The 12792-nt window shown below is 41.5% G+C and overlaps 1 protein-coding gene across 3 annotated transcripts in view; it reads left to right on the top strand.

Moving 5' to 3' along the window:
• SEX4 (dual specificity protein phosphatase (DsPTP1) family protein) overlaps window positions 1-12792 on the top strand; it is a 58622-nt gene that overhangs the window by 27480 nt on the left and 18350 nt on the right. For 2 of the 3 annotated variants that reach the window (XM_087389394.1, XM_087389384.1), the window contains 3 exons: window positions 3140-3199; window positions 3439-3495; window positions 7659-7754. In XM_087389394.1, coding sequence (XP_087245520.1) covers window positions 3140-3199; window positions 3439-3495; window positions 7659-7754 — 213 coding nt within the window. The remainder of the gene's footprint in view (window positions 1-3139; window positions 3200-3438; window positions 3496-7658; window positions 7755-12792) is intronic. The other variant, XM_087389403.1, reaches the window with a different exon arrangement.

The raw sequence follows: 12792 nt of genomic DNA, 5'->3' as shown, positions 1-12792 counted from the left end.
TAGTTGAGATAACATGACTCGGAAGGGTCAGTGGACATTTTCCTTTTGGGAAGACCAACTTTTGTATTATATTTTAGTGTGCTTCATGTAAACTGTTAAAGGAATTAGTGTCAAGGTCCTTGGTGAGGGCGAAATGGCGCATACTAGATGTCCTGAGGTCAGGGGCCTAGGTGCGCAATTGCCAAGGGGCAAATGGAATTAAAAACATACCCAAGAGAGGGGTAAATGGTGCATTTAAGTAACGCCCTAGAATTATGACGTGTGCATGTAGAACCATCTAGGGAATTGTGGACTCTAGTGAAAGCATGTAGGAGGAAAAACGCATGGCATCTTTTTGAGCTTGGTTTGCCAGAGGCTAGTTGGGTGGTTTAATAGTGTGCCATCGCTCGTGATTCCATACTTTGTAGTTTGGTCGTTTCAGTTATTGCAAAGATTATGAAGGAATCATCTGTAAAGATGAAAATTACAAAGCAAGTTAGTTGCCAAGGGTTGGTGCAAAGATTATGAAGAAATCAACTGTAAAGATGACAATTGTTAATAGTGGATATATAGACTGGAAGAGTTAACAATTACAAAGCAAGCTAGTTGCCAAGGTTATTGCAAAGACTATAAGAGAATCAAGTGCAAAGTTGACAATAGTTAGGACTATTATTGCATTAGCTTCTCACTTTGATTAGCCTAGGTACCAAATGGATGTTAAAAACACATTCTTGAAGGGTTACTTGGATAAAGAAATCTATACGACCTAGTAGAAACATATGTTGTCAAACATAAACAAAATAAGTTTATAGATTGGACAAGTCCTTGTATGGATTGAAATAGCCACCATGGACATGGAATGCTAGGATATATAATCACTTTTTTCATATGGATTTTCAATCATTGGATGACATGTTAGAGGAGAATTGGGGTCTTAAAGGGGCCCCAAATTATTGTTTTCTAATTTTAAGGAATTAGTGAGGGATTTGAGGTGTACCAATGAGAGTGCTCCATTTGTGGTCCCATGCCATATTGAGGTGGCATGTGCACTTACTATGCCTAAGTCCATAGGTGGTTTCAATTTGAAAGAGGGGGGTTTATGTTGAAGAAATGCCATGGATTTTGAGAAGAAAACTGCCACGAGTTGGGGAGGGGGGAACCGCTTGTTGCCACATGTCCAAAATTCACAAAGAGGGGGTGGTGTGCATTTAAGGTATGTGCAAGTGGGCATGCATTGCACCGCTATAGCATTGTGCATGTATCAGAGTAGGCCGCGCGAAACGCGAGCGTGCCATGTGTTCATGTGCATGCCACATACCCCTAGCAAAACTTTAATGCTTGAAACGCTGACTAGCTGGCTCAAAGCCTTACACAGTGACCACCAGACTTTTTGTCCATCATAATAGCTTGCAATACCCTTTGCAGTCTACCAAAACCACCTAATCCTCCATTATGACTCCTACACGTAGGCCTGTATTATGAAAACTAAACTTTCACTAATCCATTCTTTGCGAGAGTTTTTTGAACCGGATTCTCCCCTAATGATTTTGGTCACTACAATCAAAGGTGATGTAATATGAAGGTATTGTGAGTGCTTTGATGAAGCATAATATGGAGGTAGAATTCAACGTCCATGAGGTTATGTTAGAACTTAGGTTAGAAGACATAGGTCAAGTTTGTTGTCCTTAAAACCGTAATATGAAGGTATTGTGAGTGCTTTGATGAAGCATAATATGGAGGTAGAATTCAACGTCCATGAGGTTATGTTAGAACTTAGGTTAGAAGACATAGGTCAAGTTTGTTGCATGAGGGGATGAGGAGGGAGGCTTGTACATGATCATAGCTTTATTAGGTGGATCGCTTGAGTTTGAGGCATGATGGGTTTGGATACATAAGTTGTAGCGATGTTTCACAGTTACATGAGACTAGTCTGGTCGGTGGACTTCCGTAGCAGGCATCTTAGGTATGTGGCTTGCTTGGAGGGACCAACAGAAGCTACATTTGTAGCCAAAGCTGAAAATTTAGTTGGTGGAATTTCACAATTGTGGAAAGATGACTATAAGCTCAAGTTCAAGGTCAACATTCTTCCTTACTTTATTTGTGATTGTTTTAGCATGTTTTGGTGATCCGTTTTGTCAGAATTATTCTTTGGTACTTGAAGACTTCAGAGATGGAGGATGGAAGACCTTGAAGACAAAGAGGTGGAAATTGAGCCTCATTGGTAAGAGAGTTTTGAGACAATGGTGACGTGAAGGTACTAAGATGTCTCAGAGATACATGTGGTATGTGATCAATTATCAAGGGATATCACTTTGGGTGGTACCTTGATTCAAATTGGGATTTCAAATGGGCTACTACTAGATGTTGGCGTCAGAGGCTTGTGCCTTATAAGCAATTGATGGTTGCCATGACTGTAGAGCCTCGTTAGGATTTTTTTGTGTGTTTGAAATCAAAATTAGGCAATCTATGTATAGCAACGTAGGGATAGTAGTCCTAGTAATGATGGTTTTTTAATACCCAAAGTGTTGATGAAGGATTCCATGTTCATCAATGTATCTCTAATGTTGATAGACATACTCCTGGCCATTGATGGTTCGGATGAGATAATTTTTGATAGCCCTTTCATCGACTTTTGGGACTCAAAGTGCAAAGAATTTTCCAAGAAATGAATGTTTGTGCAAAGACAAAGTTGTTATTGATTATTGCAACTTTTTAGCAAGGTTCGGCTTGGTTCTTGCCTCTTAGCTTTAAGTGATGTTTTTAACAACAAACATTGTACATGTGTATTTTAAGTATTGTTTTTGGAAACCGATTGATATGTGACCCCACAACAAACCGTGTACATGGGTTTTTAATGTACTCCACATATTGCCACCCTTAAGTTTTATGTTTGGTATGAACTGATGTTCATGCCCATTGTGGTTCTTCATGCCCCTCTTGAAAATAAGAAAATAAAACTAAAGGATCACCTGTTGAGTGTTTCAAGCTGCGTATCATAGCACGTTGAAAGTAATGCCATACAACTCTGTTTTTTGGCTATTTAGAGTTTTTTTCATGAAAGTAATATGAATAGGTCCTGTTTAGGAGCTCTTTGATTTGATTTGTGAAGTCAAGGTCAAATTTATGCTCACAGTTTTTACTTTTCCTGACTTTGTTACAGCTTACATACATGTATTGGCTGCTAGGCTATGACCTACTTGAAGCCAATTCACTGCTTCTGGTATCCACTAAATCTAGTTGCTTTAAAATTTCAAAGGCCATATATTTTAGATACGTGGGGTGTTTCTACTGGATTCTTTAAATGTTGATGTATGGACGATTTTGTGTGTTGGAATGGAATTAAATTTTGAGAATTCTTCTCATTGTTTTTTAAAGATTGAGCTTTTATGAATGCATAAGAAATGATTTTTTCTAGTATGAATGAGTTTGAGGATTGATGGTGCTTTTTTGGTGGTTCAGAGTGTGCGGCCTTGTTTCCCGAAATTGGAGTCCATAAAATATGCTACATGCGATCTTGTGAGTTTCAGTGACTCCATGGTTGTATTGAAAAAGGTCTTTGCATAGAATGCTGGTAACACATTTATGAAGTAACTTTGTATGGATGAGAGAAGATTAGCTTTAGTGTGATAATTCAATTTCGTGGCCTTCGTAGGGTCTTGCAGTCGCTTCTTTTTTTCTTTTCTTTTATGTTTATTAAACGGATGGCAGCTCAAGTCATACGCATAAAATTTTAAATCTTATTAATCTATTTTGTACCTATAACTAGGAAATTTAGCTAGTACTTTATTACAAATCTTGCAAAAGGCATAGAAGAGAACAACAATACCCCCCTCGGCCCCGGCAAAAAAAAAAAACAGATGAAGGGGAAAAAAAGAGACTTCTATTAAGTATATCAAAGCGAGGAAGAACAACTTTTGATGGACAAAGCATCCCAATGGATAATAATATCGATTGGTGTCGTCGTTGTGATATAAGTGTAGCTTATGACCTTGGGTCGTATTCCAGTGAGAGATGTAGGCTTAAGTGTGGTAAGCAAATATCGTGCATGGTTGTATGAAAGGAATGTGCATCATCATGGTTGGGGTAATGAAGACTTTCACCTCCATTGGGGGTTGAAAGTTTTAGAAAAAGTTTAAGGGTTAGAGGGAGGCTCAGCATTCATAAGGGGTTCCAAGGCTTAGAAGAGGTTCCAGAGCGCTTAGAAGAGATTCGAGGGTTCAGAAGGGGTTCCAGGGTTCATAAGGAGTTAAAGGGTTAGAAGGAGGATCCAAGGTTTAGAGTAGAGTACATGGTGGAGAACTTTGCATTCCCTAGTTTGGTGTCTAATCCTAGTCTGGTGCATGCACTCTTTTTGACATGCAAGGCCACAAACAGAGTGCAGTTCACAACTACAAGCATGTCCAAAGTGCACACTACCTACACTTGAATGCTCTACCCAGAATCAGCGACACAACCAAGGTAGAAATTGAAACAAGGTAGAAATTGAAACAGTTGTAGCAGATTCTCCCTCCCAAAAAAAAGAAGCAAAAATGGTCGTGGCAAATTCTGCTCAGCCCTAGTTGACCCTCTATTTTTCCATATTGAAATTCTTACTTCCTGTAGCTAACAGGTTGCTGCAGCGACGCTGCAGGTTAGCCAGCTTCTAGAAACAGCAACGAAGCTATTCCATGCTGCTCAAAGCCTCGAATTAGGCAGCAAACCCATTTGCCTGATCAAATCATCACCAGTTCCACAAGCAAGTAATTCGCTGAAGGCAGCACATACCTGCTTGAACAAGCCAAGCCTCTCTTGCCAAGACTTTTGGCTAACACATAGCTCTTCTGCAAAATTCCAAGCCAATCGTTATAGCACAAACACTAAGGTGTGTTGCAGATTTCTCTGCTACCTACCTTCGTTGTGATACGAAGTTCAATCAGTCCAAGCTGTCCCAAAACCTGGAGATCAGATTTACCTCAATCAAAGAGACGATTTTGCACCCCTGCTTGTCCCGCCAGCATTAGTCAAACCTCTTCCAACCACTTCTACTAGGAACAGGTGCATCCTTTTTCAGGATAAGCAAACCCGAGGGTAATTTATGCTTTGCCTCACACCATTTGAGACCCAAAGCGGCTAAAGTGGTTACATGCATGGGGGAAGGGGTAAAATCTAGCAAAGGCTAGGAATAGTAAGGGCCTTTCTAGGGAGACGGGGGACAATTTTGTTCTACATACTGGGAGGCTAATCATGAGGATTGCGATGATTTATGAGAAGAAAACCCAAGCTGGGTGTGTGTAGGCAGCAGGAGTGTGAGGTCCAATGTATATGCTAGGACTTTCGATACAACGACCAAACTATTACGTACAAGTTTCCCTAGCCTATACAGAAGACCTGCAGGTGCCCTAAACAAATTCTTTCAAAGCCTTCTAGTCGCGATCATCAAAGTCCTTGACAACTAAATTCTTGACCAATCTGTCACGGGGACGTGATGGTGATGGTGAAGTGTCTAAACTAACTGTCACTGAATTTGGCCTAGGGGTGCCAGGCTAGGGGCATTAGTTAATGTCCAAAGGGTACCTATGATTTCATGTGCAACAAGTGTAACTCCTAGTGCTATTAGAGTGGTTCTATTCTCTAAGGTCATTGGTTTAGTTCACTGGGGTCATCCTTTTAATATTGACCCACTAGAGGTCCCTATATACTATGGTTGTTGGTATTAAGCATTAGGGTCATGGTTTGCCAAATGACCCCCCTAGGGGCATTAAAATCCCACACACCATTTGCCATGTTTCTGTGTGTGGAGCTTGTGTGGCCTCTTTGCTTGCCTTGTGGCACCTGTGTGTCACCTCTGGAAGCACCTGGAAGGCCCTGGAGCCTTTTCCTTCCCTTCCTTGCTGTTTTGGGTCTTCTCCCCTACCAGAGGAGTCTTCTTTTGAAGATGGCGGATTTTTGCAGCTCTCCTCTGGCCGGCTGAAGTGGATTTTGAAGCTTTTTCCGCGACAGCTCTCTTGCCCTTGGTGTTTCTTGCTGCTGGCATGCTTCCTAGACTTGGACGCCTTCATTTTGGGCCTTTTCTGAAGGTTTTCTTGACTTTCTTTGCGACAAAAGAAGTTCTTTCCTGCATCTGAGGCCATATTTTGGATGCCTCGCTCCTAGCGTCTGTCTAGTGCAAGGCGCACTGAGTTCTAAGGTGTTTATGGGTTGAAAACTCCTTCTGGCAGACGCATTCATGGCATATTTGCTACAGCTTGCTGGACGCTCTCTTTTGTGACCTTTGCTGGCGCTGGAAGTCAGTCAAGGGCAGCTCCCTCCTACCAGAGTTTGATGTCTGTTGTTCAACCATGTTCTGGGGCTGTTTCGAGCTGAAACAGGCTCCGTTTGTTGGCCAAATTCTTGTCTTCTCCTTCTGCTCTGTGCTACTGTCATTCTTGTTGAGTTTTTGCAAGGTTGGATGCCTTGCCATTGGCCCGGGAGAGGAGTGGGGCACTGGTTGTGATACTCTCTTCTTGGGGGTGCAGTGGCAAGCCTTGGGCTCAGTAATGGCTTTGATTTATGTGGATGCATTGCTTGGCATGATGCTGGTTTGTTTTGCTTGTGATATGTATGGCCACTGAAGGGAACCAAGAGAATAGCACTGGGAGTTGGTCACTGGCACAGCCACGGGTTGGCATTGTACTGGGTTGCACCCACGGGTGAGCTCATGAAGGGAGTCCCTTGTATTTGAGCTAACCAGTAAATAAATAAATACCGCAAGGGGCACCAAGTGTTGGGGCCAACAGGTGTCGCTGTGTATGCTTTTGAGTAGGGGCATTCTAGCCTCCCTTGTTTTGTATGGTTCAGTGATGCTATGCTGTGAAGTTATATGCTCTAAGTATTGTGTGTGGGCAATGACAATGGTACATGTTGGCTGTATTTCAGAGTTGTGAGAAAATAGTGTCAGTTATACTGTCCTTTGTCAGTCAAAGGCCGGTTACAAATCCCTTTCAAAATACAACATAACCACTTTATATCTACATTTATACACATTATCATTGGTCTCTCCAAGGACTTGCCCATTTGAGGTCATGCTACATTCAAACCCGAACATAGCAGCTTTTGGGACCGTTCACAGTGTAGCTGGAGCTCGTATCAACTAGCATAAGTCCATTTGTTTCTGGAGCTTGCTAGCTAGAGTTTGGACTGGATTTTTGACTGGATGGCAAGGGACAAGTAACTCATTAGATAGGTTTCTAGGTATGGATTAATATTCCTTGTAATCAAAAGTGTCCACTGGTTTTAGATAGCACCAGCATGAAGCTTCTCTACTGGGGCACTGGCGCCTGTTCTCTCGCAAATAGGCTCCTTGCTACATTTGGCATGATGCTTTTTGATATTTCTTGTGGATCTAAGATTGGTCTAGTGACTCTGCCACAAGAGGCCCCAAGGTCTAGGTACCCATGCTTTTGAGATTCGTGGCTCATGACAGCTTTACATTATCTTTCATTTCTTTATTGATAACTATTCTGCATAGCTCTAGCTTTGTGCTTGTATTGCTGGTGCTTGGGTGCCCTTGTGACAAGTCACAAAACTAAGTTATTCATAGAGCCTATCTCATTCCTGACAGTTTGTAAAGTGGTAATGACTAACAATGAACTGACCTGCATGTATCATCTTGAAGGGTGCTTGTGGTCTTTTGGGTGTGACACTTACTGTGGGAAATGCAGTTGACAGGTGGAGCAACAGAAATTGCTCATTTAAAATGGAGGTCAGGCAGCTGTCAAAGTGTAGAGATTTCTGGGCTTGACATTGGTTGGGGTCAGGTATTTCCTTCATTTTTCAGTATTGAACTTCAAGCTTGTTGACAACTTGGATTATCTTTGTTAAATGCATTAATTTTTTGCTCCTGTGTCAAGAGTATGGCCTGTCTGATTTTCTGCCCCTTTGCAAGGATGAGACCAATGCTATAACTACAAGATAGTGTGATTGCCAAAATCTATCTGGTGGAAAGGAACTACGTATTTCATTTCAATCTGTAGGAAGTACCCTATCCTTCTCGTGCAAGAATGATTATCCAGGTTGGTTAATCAGCAAGATGTGGTCATCTTGTCAACAAAGTCTGATAATCTTTCTTGAATGTATATGCATGCATACTTAAAAACACTGCAAACGGATTTATATAGGGCACACGTGCTATTATATATATATACATATATATATATGTATGTATGTATGTATGTATGTATGTATGTATGTATGTACACACACACATGCGTGCATATATTTTGTGTGTGTGTGTGTTACACATACATACATATACATATACACATACATATAAATAAATAAATATAAATAAATATATGTGTGTGTGTGTGTGTGTGTGTATGTATATGTAGATATATCTATATTACACACACACACACACACACACACACACACACACACACACACACACACACACTTACTTTTTTTAGTGAAATCTTATATTTATGTGTGAGAAACCTCAAAGGAGGTAAAAACCCACCAATAAGTAACGAGAAAAAAATTTACTAGTAAAGCTTTAGAGCAAAAGTCACGAGCAACCAAGTAAAAAGTTACATATCAAGCTAAAAGTTACATATCAAGCTGGGGGAGGATCAAACACATTATCATCTAGCTTCAAATTATTGCTCTATAAAAACTGATGCAGTGATGAAACTACACCATCAATAAAAACCAATTGTTTTTTGTCCTTGTGATTCTTCTTGATATAGGTTGGTACCCGAAATTTTTGAATCACAGGGTCAAAAACCTGTTGTAACATGGGATGAAAAGATTCTAGTAAAAGAGGCACTTCTGCATCCCGAATAGAAGAAGACTTTGGCACATGCATAAGAGGCAAAGGATTATACTGACATGCGCTTCCTGGATTAAGGAATATCATGCCCAAGTTTCCTGCAATAGTTACATCTCTTCTTCTTTTTGTTATCCCCTGAAGAAGAGACACCATGTGAATGATCAGCATGGGAATGAGAGGGCTTTCCAGCTGAAACCTTGCCTTTACCTTTGTGTTTATGATGGGCAACAAATGCTTGATCACTAGCCATAGTAGCATTGTAATTCACACGACTTTGCTTCTCCAAAAGAAGAAGAGCAACAAGCTGGTCAAATGAGAAATGATTGGCATCACCCCCTGCAACCAACCTTAATGTAGTAGCAAAGCCTTGATATGAATCAAGCAACCCATCAAGGGTATTAGAAACCACTTGAGAATCAAGCATAATCTCATCACTGTTGGCAAACTGCTCTTTCAAATCCTTCACATTAGTGAGATAGGCATCCATGTTACCACCCTCATCAAGCTTAAATCTTTCAACTGCTTGCGGAGATAGGCAACCCTCACCTCATTCCACACTTGATATAAAGATGCAAGCTGATCCCATGCTTGCTTAGCCGTCTTGCAAGACCGAATATGAGGGATAATAACCCATTTCACTAAAAGAGCAATCAAGGCATGTGCTTTGGCATCACGACCATCCCACTGAATTTGCTCTTGTGAAGGAGGCAAAGCATGGGGAGCACGAGGTGCAGGAGTCCTGGCTGTAGCAGTAGAACCCTCGCCTGAAGACCCATCACTTGAAGAAGCAAAGGCTGCAAGTGTAGCACCAGTAACAGTGCGTGTAGGCCTGGCCTCAGAACCTGAAACAATATGCCATGGATTCTTGGCAACCAAAACATGTCTCATCATGTATGACCACATGGGATAATTGGTGCCATCAAGCTTGTCATCGGCCCCAATCAGTCCAAACAAATCATCTTTGCCACCAGACATGATACTAGAATACAAGGCAAAGGCATCAACTGGCAAAGCAAATGAGAGAAAGGCAACCTCTCAGAATCAAGTGCCAAAAAATCGGCCCAAGCTTCAAAGCTTATGTCTGCAAAAGACTATGCTGTCCCAAGGTATCCCTGTTGCAAGAAAAAACCCCAAAGGCAACACAAGGCCTTTCCAAAATGCAAATGAAACAGAAATTGGAAAAAACCAATGCAACAACGGCTTACCCAATGATGAACAGCAGTGACAAGCTCTGAAAGTGAGCAAATGAGGGCTGGAAATGTGAATTACAGGAAAAGAAGTGCTCCCACGAGGAGGAGAGCACGTAGAAATGGAGAGAAAGAGATCCAATGGAGAGAAGCTCGCAGCCCGAGGCAAAGGGATGCCAAATGAGGAGGGAAGGGCTCAAAGAGAAGTCTCCGGATCAATTCAGCAGCTCCAAATGGCTCCAAACGCCGGCACACATCTCGAGGCAGCTCCAAAATGCTGGCATGCAACTCGAGACAGCTCCAAAATGCTAAAAATTCTGAGAAATGACTGGCACACACCCCGAGGCAGCCCGTACTTACAGTGAATGTACTGAAATTCTGACAAACCAGATAGAAGTACAGAATTTTCTGACAGATGTATGGATTTCCGTACAATTTCTAACAGATGTACGAATTTCCATGCAATTTTTGACGCATGTGCGGTTTTTTTTTTGACAAGTTCGAAATTCCGTACAGATGCTGTAAATTCCGAAACTTGGGCTTTCTTGGTTACATGTCAGTATAATCCTGATGTTCATGATGCTTGTATGGCAGTTTCAGATGTTCGTGATGCGTGGTTCTTTGATAGTGGTGCTAGCAAGCACATCATTTCCTGCAGGAAGTTATTCAGCTCATTGGAGCTTACATCTAAGGGGGGAAGTGTCACATGTGCCAATAATACATCATATACTGTGAAATGTATTGGGCAAGTTGCTCTTACTTCTGTCTTTGGTGGTATTGTCACTCTAGAGTATGTGCTTTATGTTTCAGGCATTCATAAGAACCTCATTTCTATTTTAGCCATTGCTACATGTGGCTTTCAAGTTATTTTTGATGGTGTGAGGTGTGCAGTGTATGATGTTACACATGCCTCTACCCTAGCAGTCTTTACAGACTTGATACTTATGACAGATGTTCAGATGATGTGCTGCACTTGCCGATGCACATGCCTTTGCTATTGATTCTATCATGGCAGATACTCATTTGTGGAATGAGAGGTTTGGACATCTCAATTTTGGAGCCCTGGTGAAGTTATATAAGGAAGATATGGTTGTGGATCTCCAAAATGCATACGCCGACCAAACATGTTTCTGAATCATGCTTACTTGGTAAGATGCACCATGCTGCGTTTCCCAAGGATGGGAGAGTTGGTGCTTTATGTAAGCTTTATCTAGTTCATAATGATGTTTGTGGATCCATGAGGGTTGCAGCTCTTGGGGGATTCTACTATTTTGTTACTTTTATTGATGATTTCACCAGGTACACTTGGATTTTTGCATTAAAATCCAAGTCTAATGTTTCTTCATGCTTCAAGCACTTTATTGCCTTGGCTGAGAATGAGAGTGGGCTGCACATTGCTCACATTAATACAGACAGGGGGAGTGAATACATGTCAAAGGATTTTGTTGTTTTTTTGGCTTTCCCTGGCATTAATCATTGATGCACGGTGCCTTATACTCAACAGAATCTCGTGGCTGAGCGGAAGAATAGATCAACGATGGAAATGGCCAGATGCATGTTGAAAGGCAAAAATTTTCCTAATAAGTTGTGGTTGGATGTGGTCATGTGTGCAAATTACATCTTGAATAGATGTCCTACAAAGGCATTGCAGACTATCACACCTTATGAGGCTTGGATGGGTCGTAAGCCTTGCATTTCCCACCTGAGGACTTTTGGGTGCTTAGCTTATGCTCATGTGCCTTCATAGAGATGCACTAAGTTGGATGATAAAGCTGTTAAATGCATTTTTCTTGGGTATAGTTCAGAGAGTAGGGGCTATAGGCTATATCAGCTCCGCACGGGCAAGTGTTTTGTCAGTCAGGATGTTGTGTTTGATGAATCTTCCACTATGCCTTTGCTGGACTGTCAAAAACAGCCTGTTGTTGATGCCCCAGACATATTTGACAGCTTGATGCCTTTGTTGCCATGCGATGCTTGGGATGATGCTCCATCTGAGGTTGTACCTCCTCCATTTGTTGGTCATTTGCAGCCACATGTGCAGCCAGAAATTCAGCCTGATATGCCTATCATTGATCAGGATCATTTGCACAGGGCTCGACTAGGGAAGAGCAGAAATTTAGGAGCCTAAAAAGGTACCCCATTGGCTCCTTGACACATTAAAAGACAGCAAACAAGACACTCCTCTGCCAGCCCGTATGAGAGCAACTATTTGGAAAGAGCATGCTAGTTTTGTTGCTTATGCTTTGGTTGCTACAGCATGCAATTAAGAGCCATTATGTCATCAAGATGCCTTTCAGAATGATTGATGGATGAAGGCCATGCAAGCTGAATTGGATTCTATCCATCAAAATGACACTTGGGAGTTGTGTGATTTGCCTTATGGCAAGAATGCCATTGGAACTAAGTGGGTTTACAAGATCAAACGGAAAGCTGATGGTTCAGTGGCTATGCTCAGCAGCATGGCATTGACTTTGAGGAGACTTTTGCTCCCACTTTCAGGATCAGGGCAGACTTGTAGCTTTTGAGAGTAAGAAGCTAGACGACACCTAATATCGTTGGCCCACACTAGAAAAAGAACTCTATTCAGTTGTGTATGCTCTGAAGGTTTGGTGACACTACTTATATGGTTCGAAGTTTCTTGTATTGACCGATCACGAGTCAATCAAGTATGTATGTGTGTTTTGATTTTGAAATACGTTATCGAAAGGGTTCGATGAATAGTGTGGAGGATGCCTTAAGTCGAGTCAAGTTTGTAAATGCTATGTCATTTACGGAAATATCCTCAGACCTATTTCAATCCTTGAGAGGGATTTGCGCAACTGATAGTCATTTCAGTTT

This window comes from Dipteris shenzhenensis, chromosome 2 (genome assembly GCF_047967505.1).
Source record: "Dipteris shenzhenensis isolate YYH24624 ecotype China chromosome 2, Dip_SZ_1.0, whole genome shotgun sequence".
NCBI classification, from domain to species: domain Eukaryota; kingdom Viridiplantae; phylum Streptophyta; class Polypodiopsida; order Gleicheniales; family Dipteridaceae; genus Dipteris; species Dipteris shenzhenensis.
The sequence above is the reverse complement of the archived record's forward strand: the minus strand, read 5'-3'. Positions and strand labels throughout refer to the sequence as shown.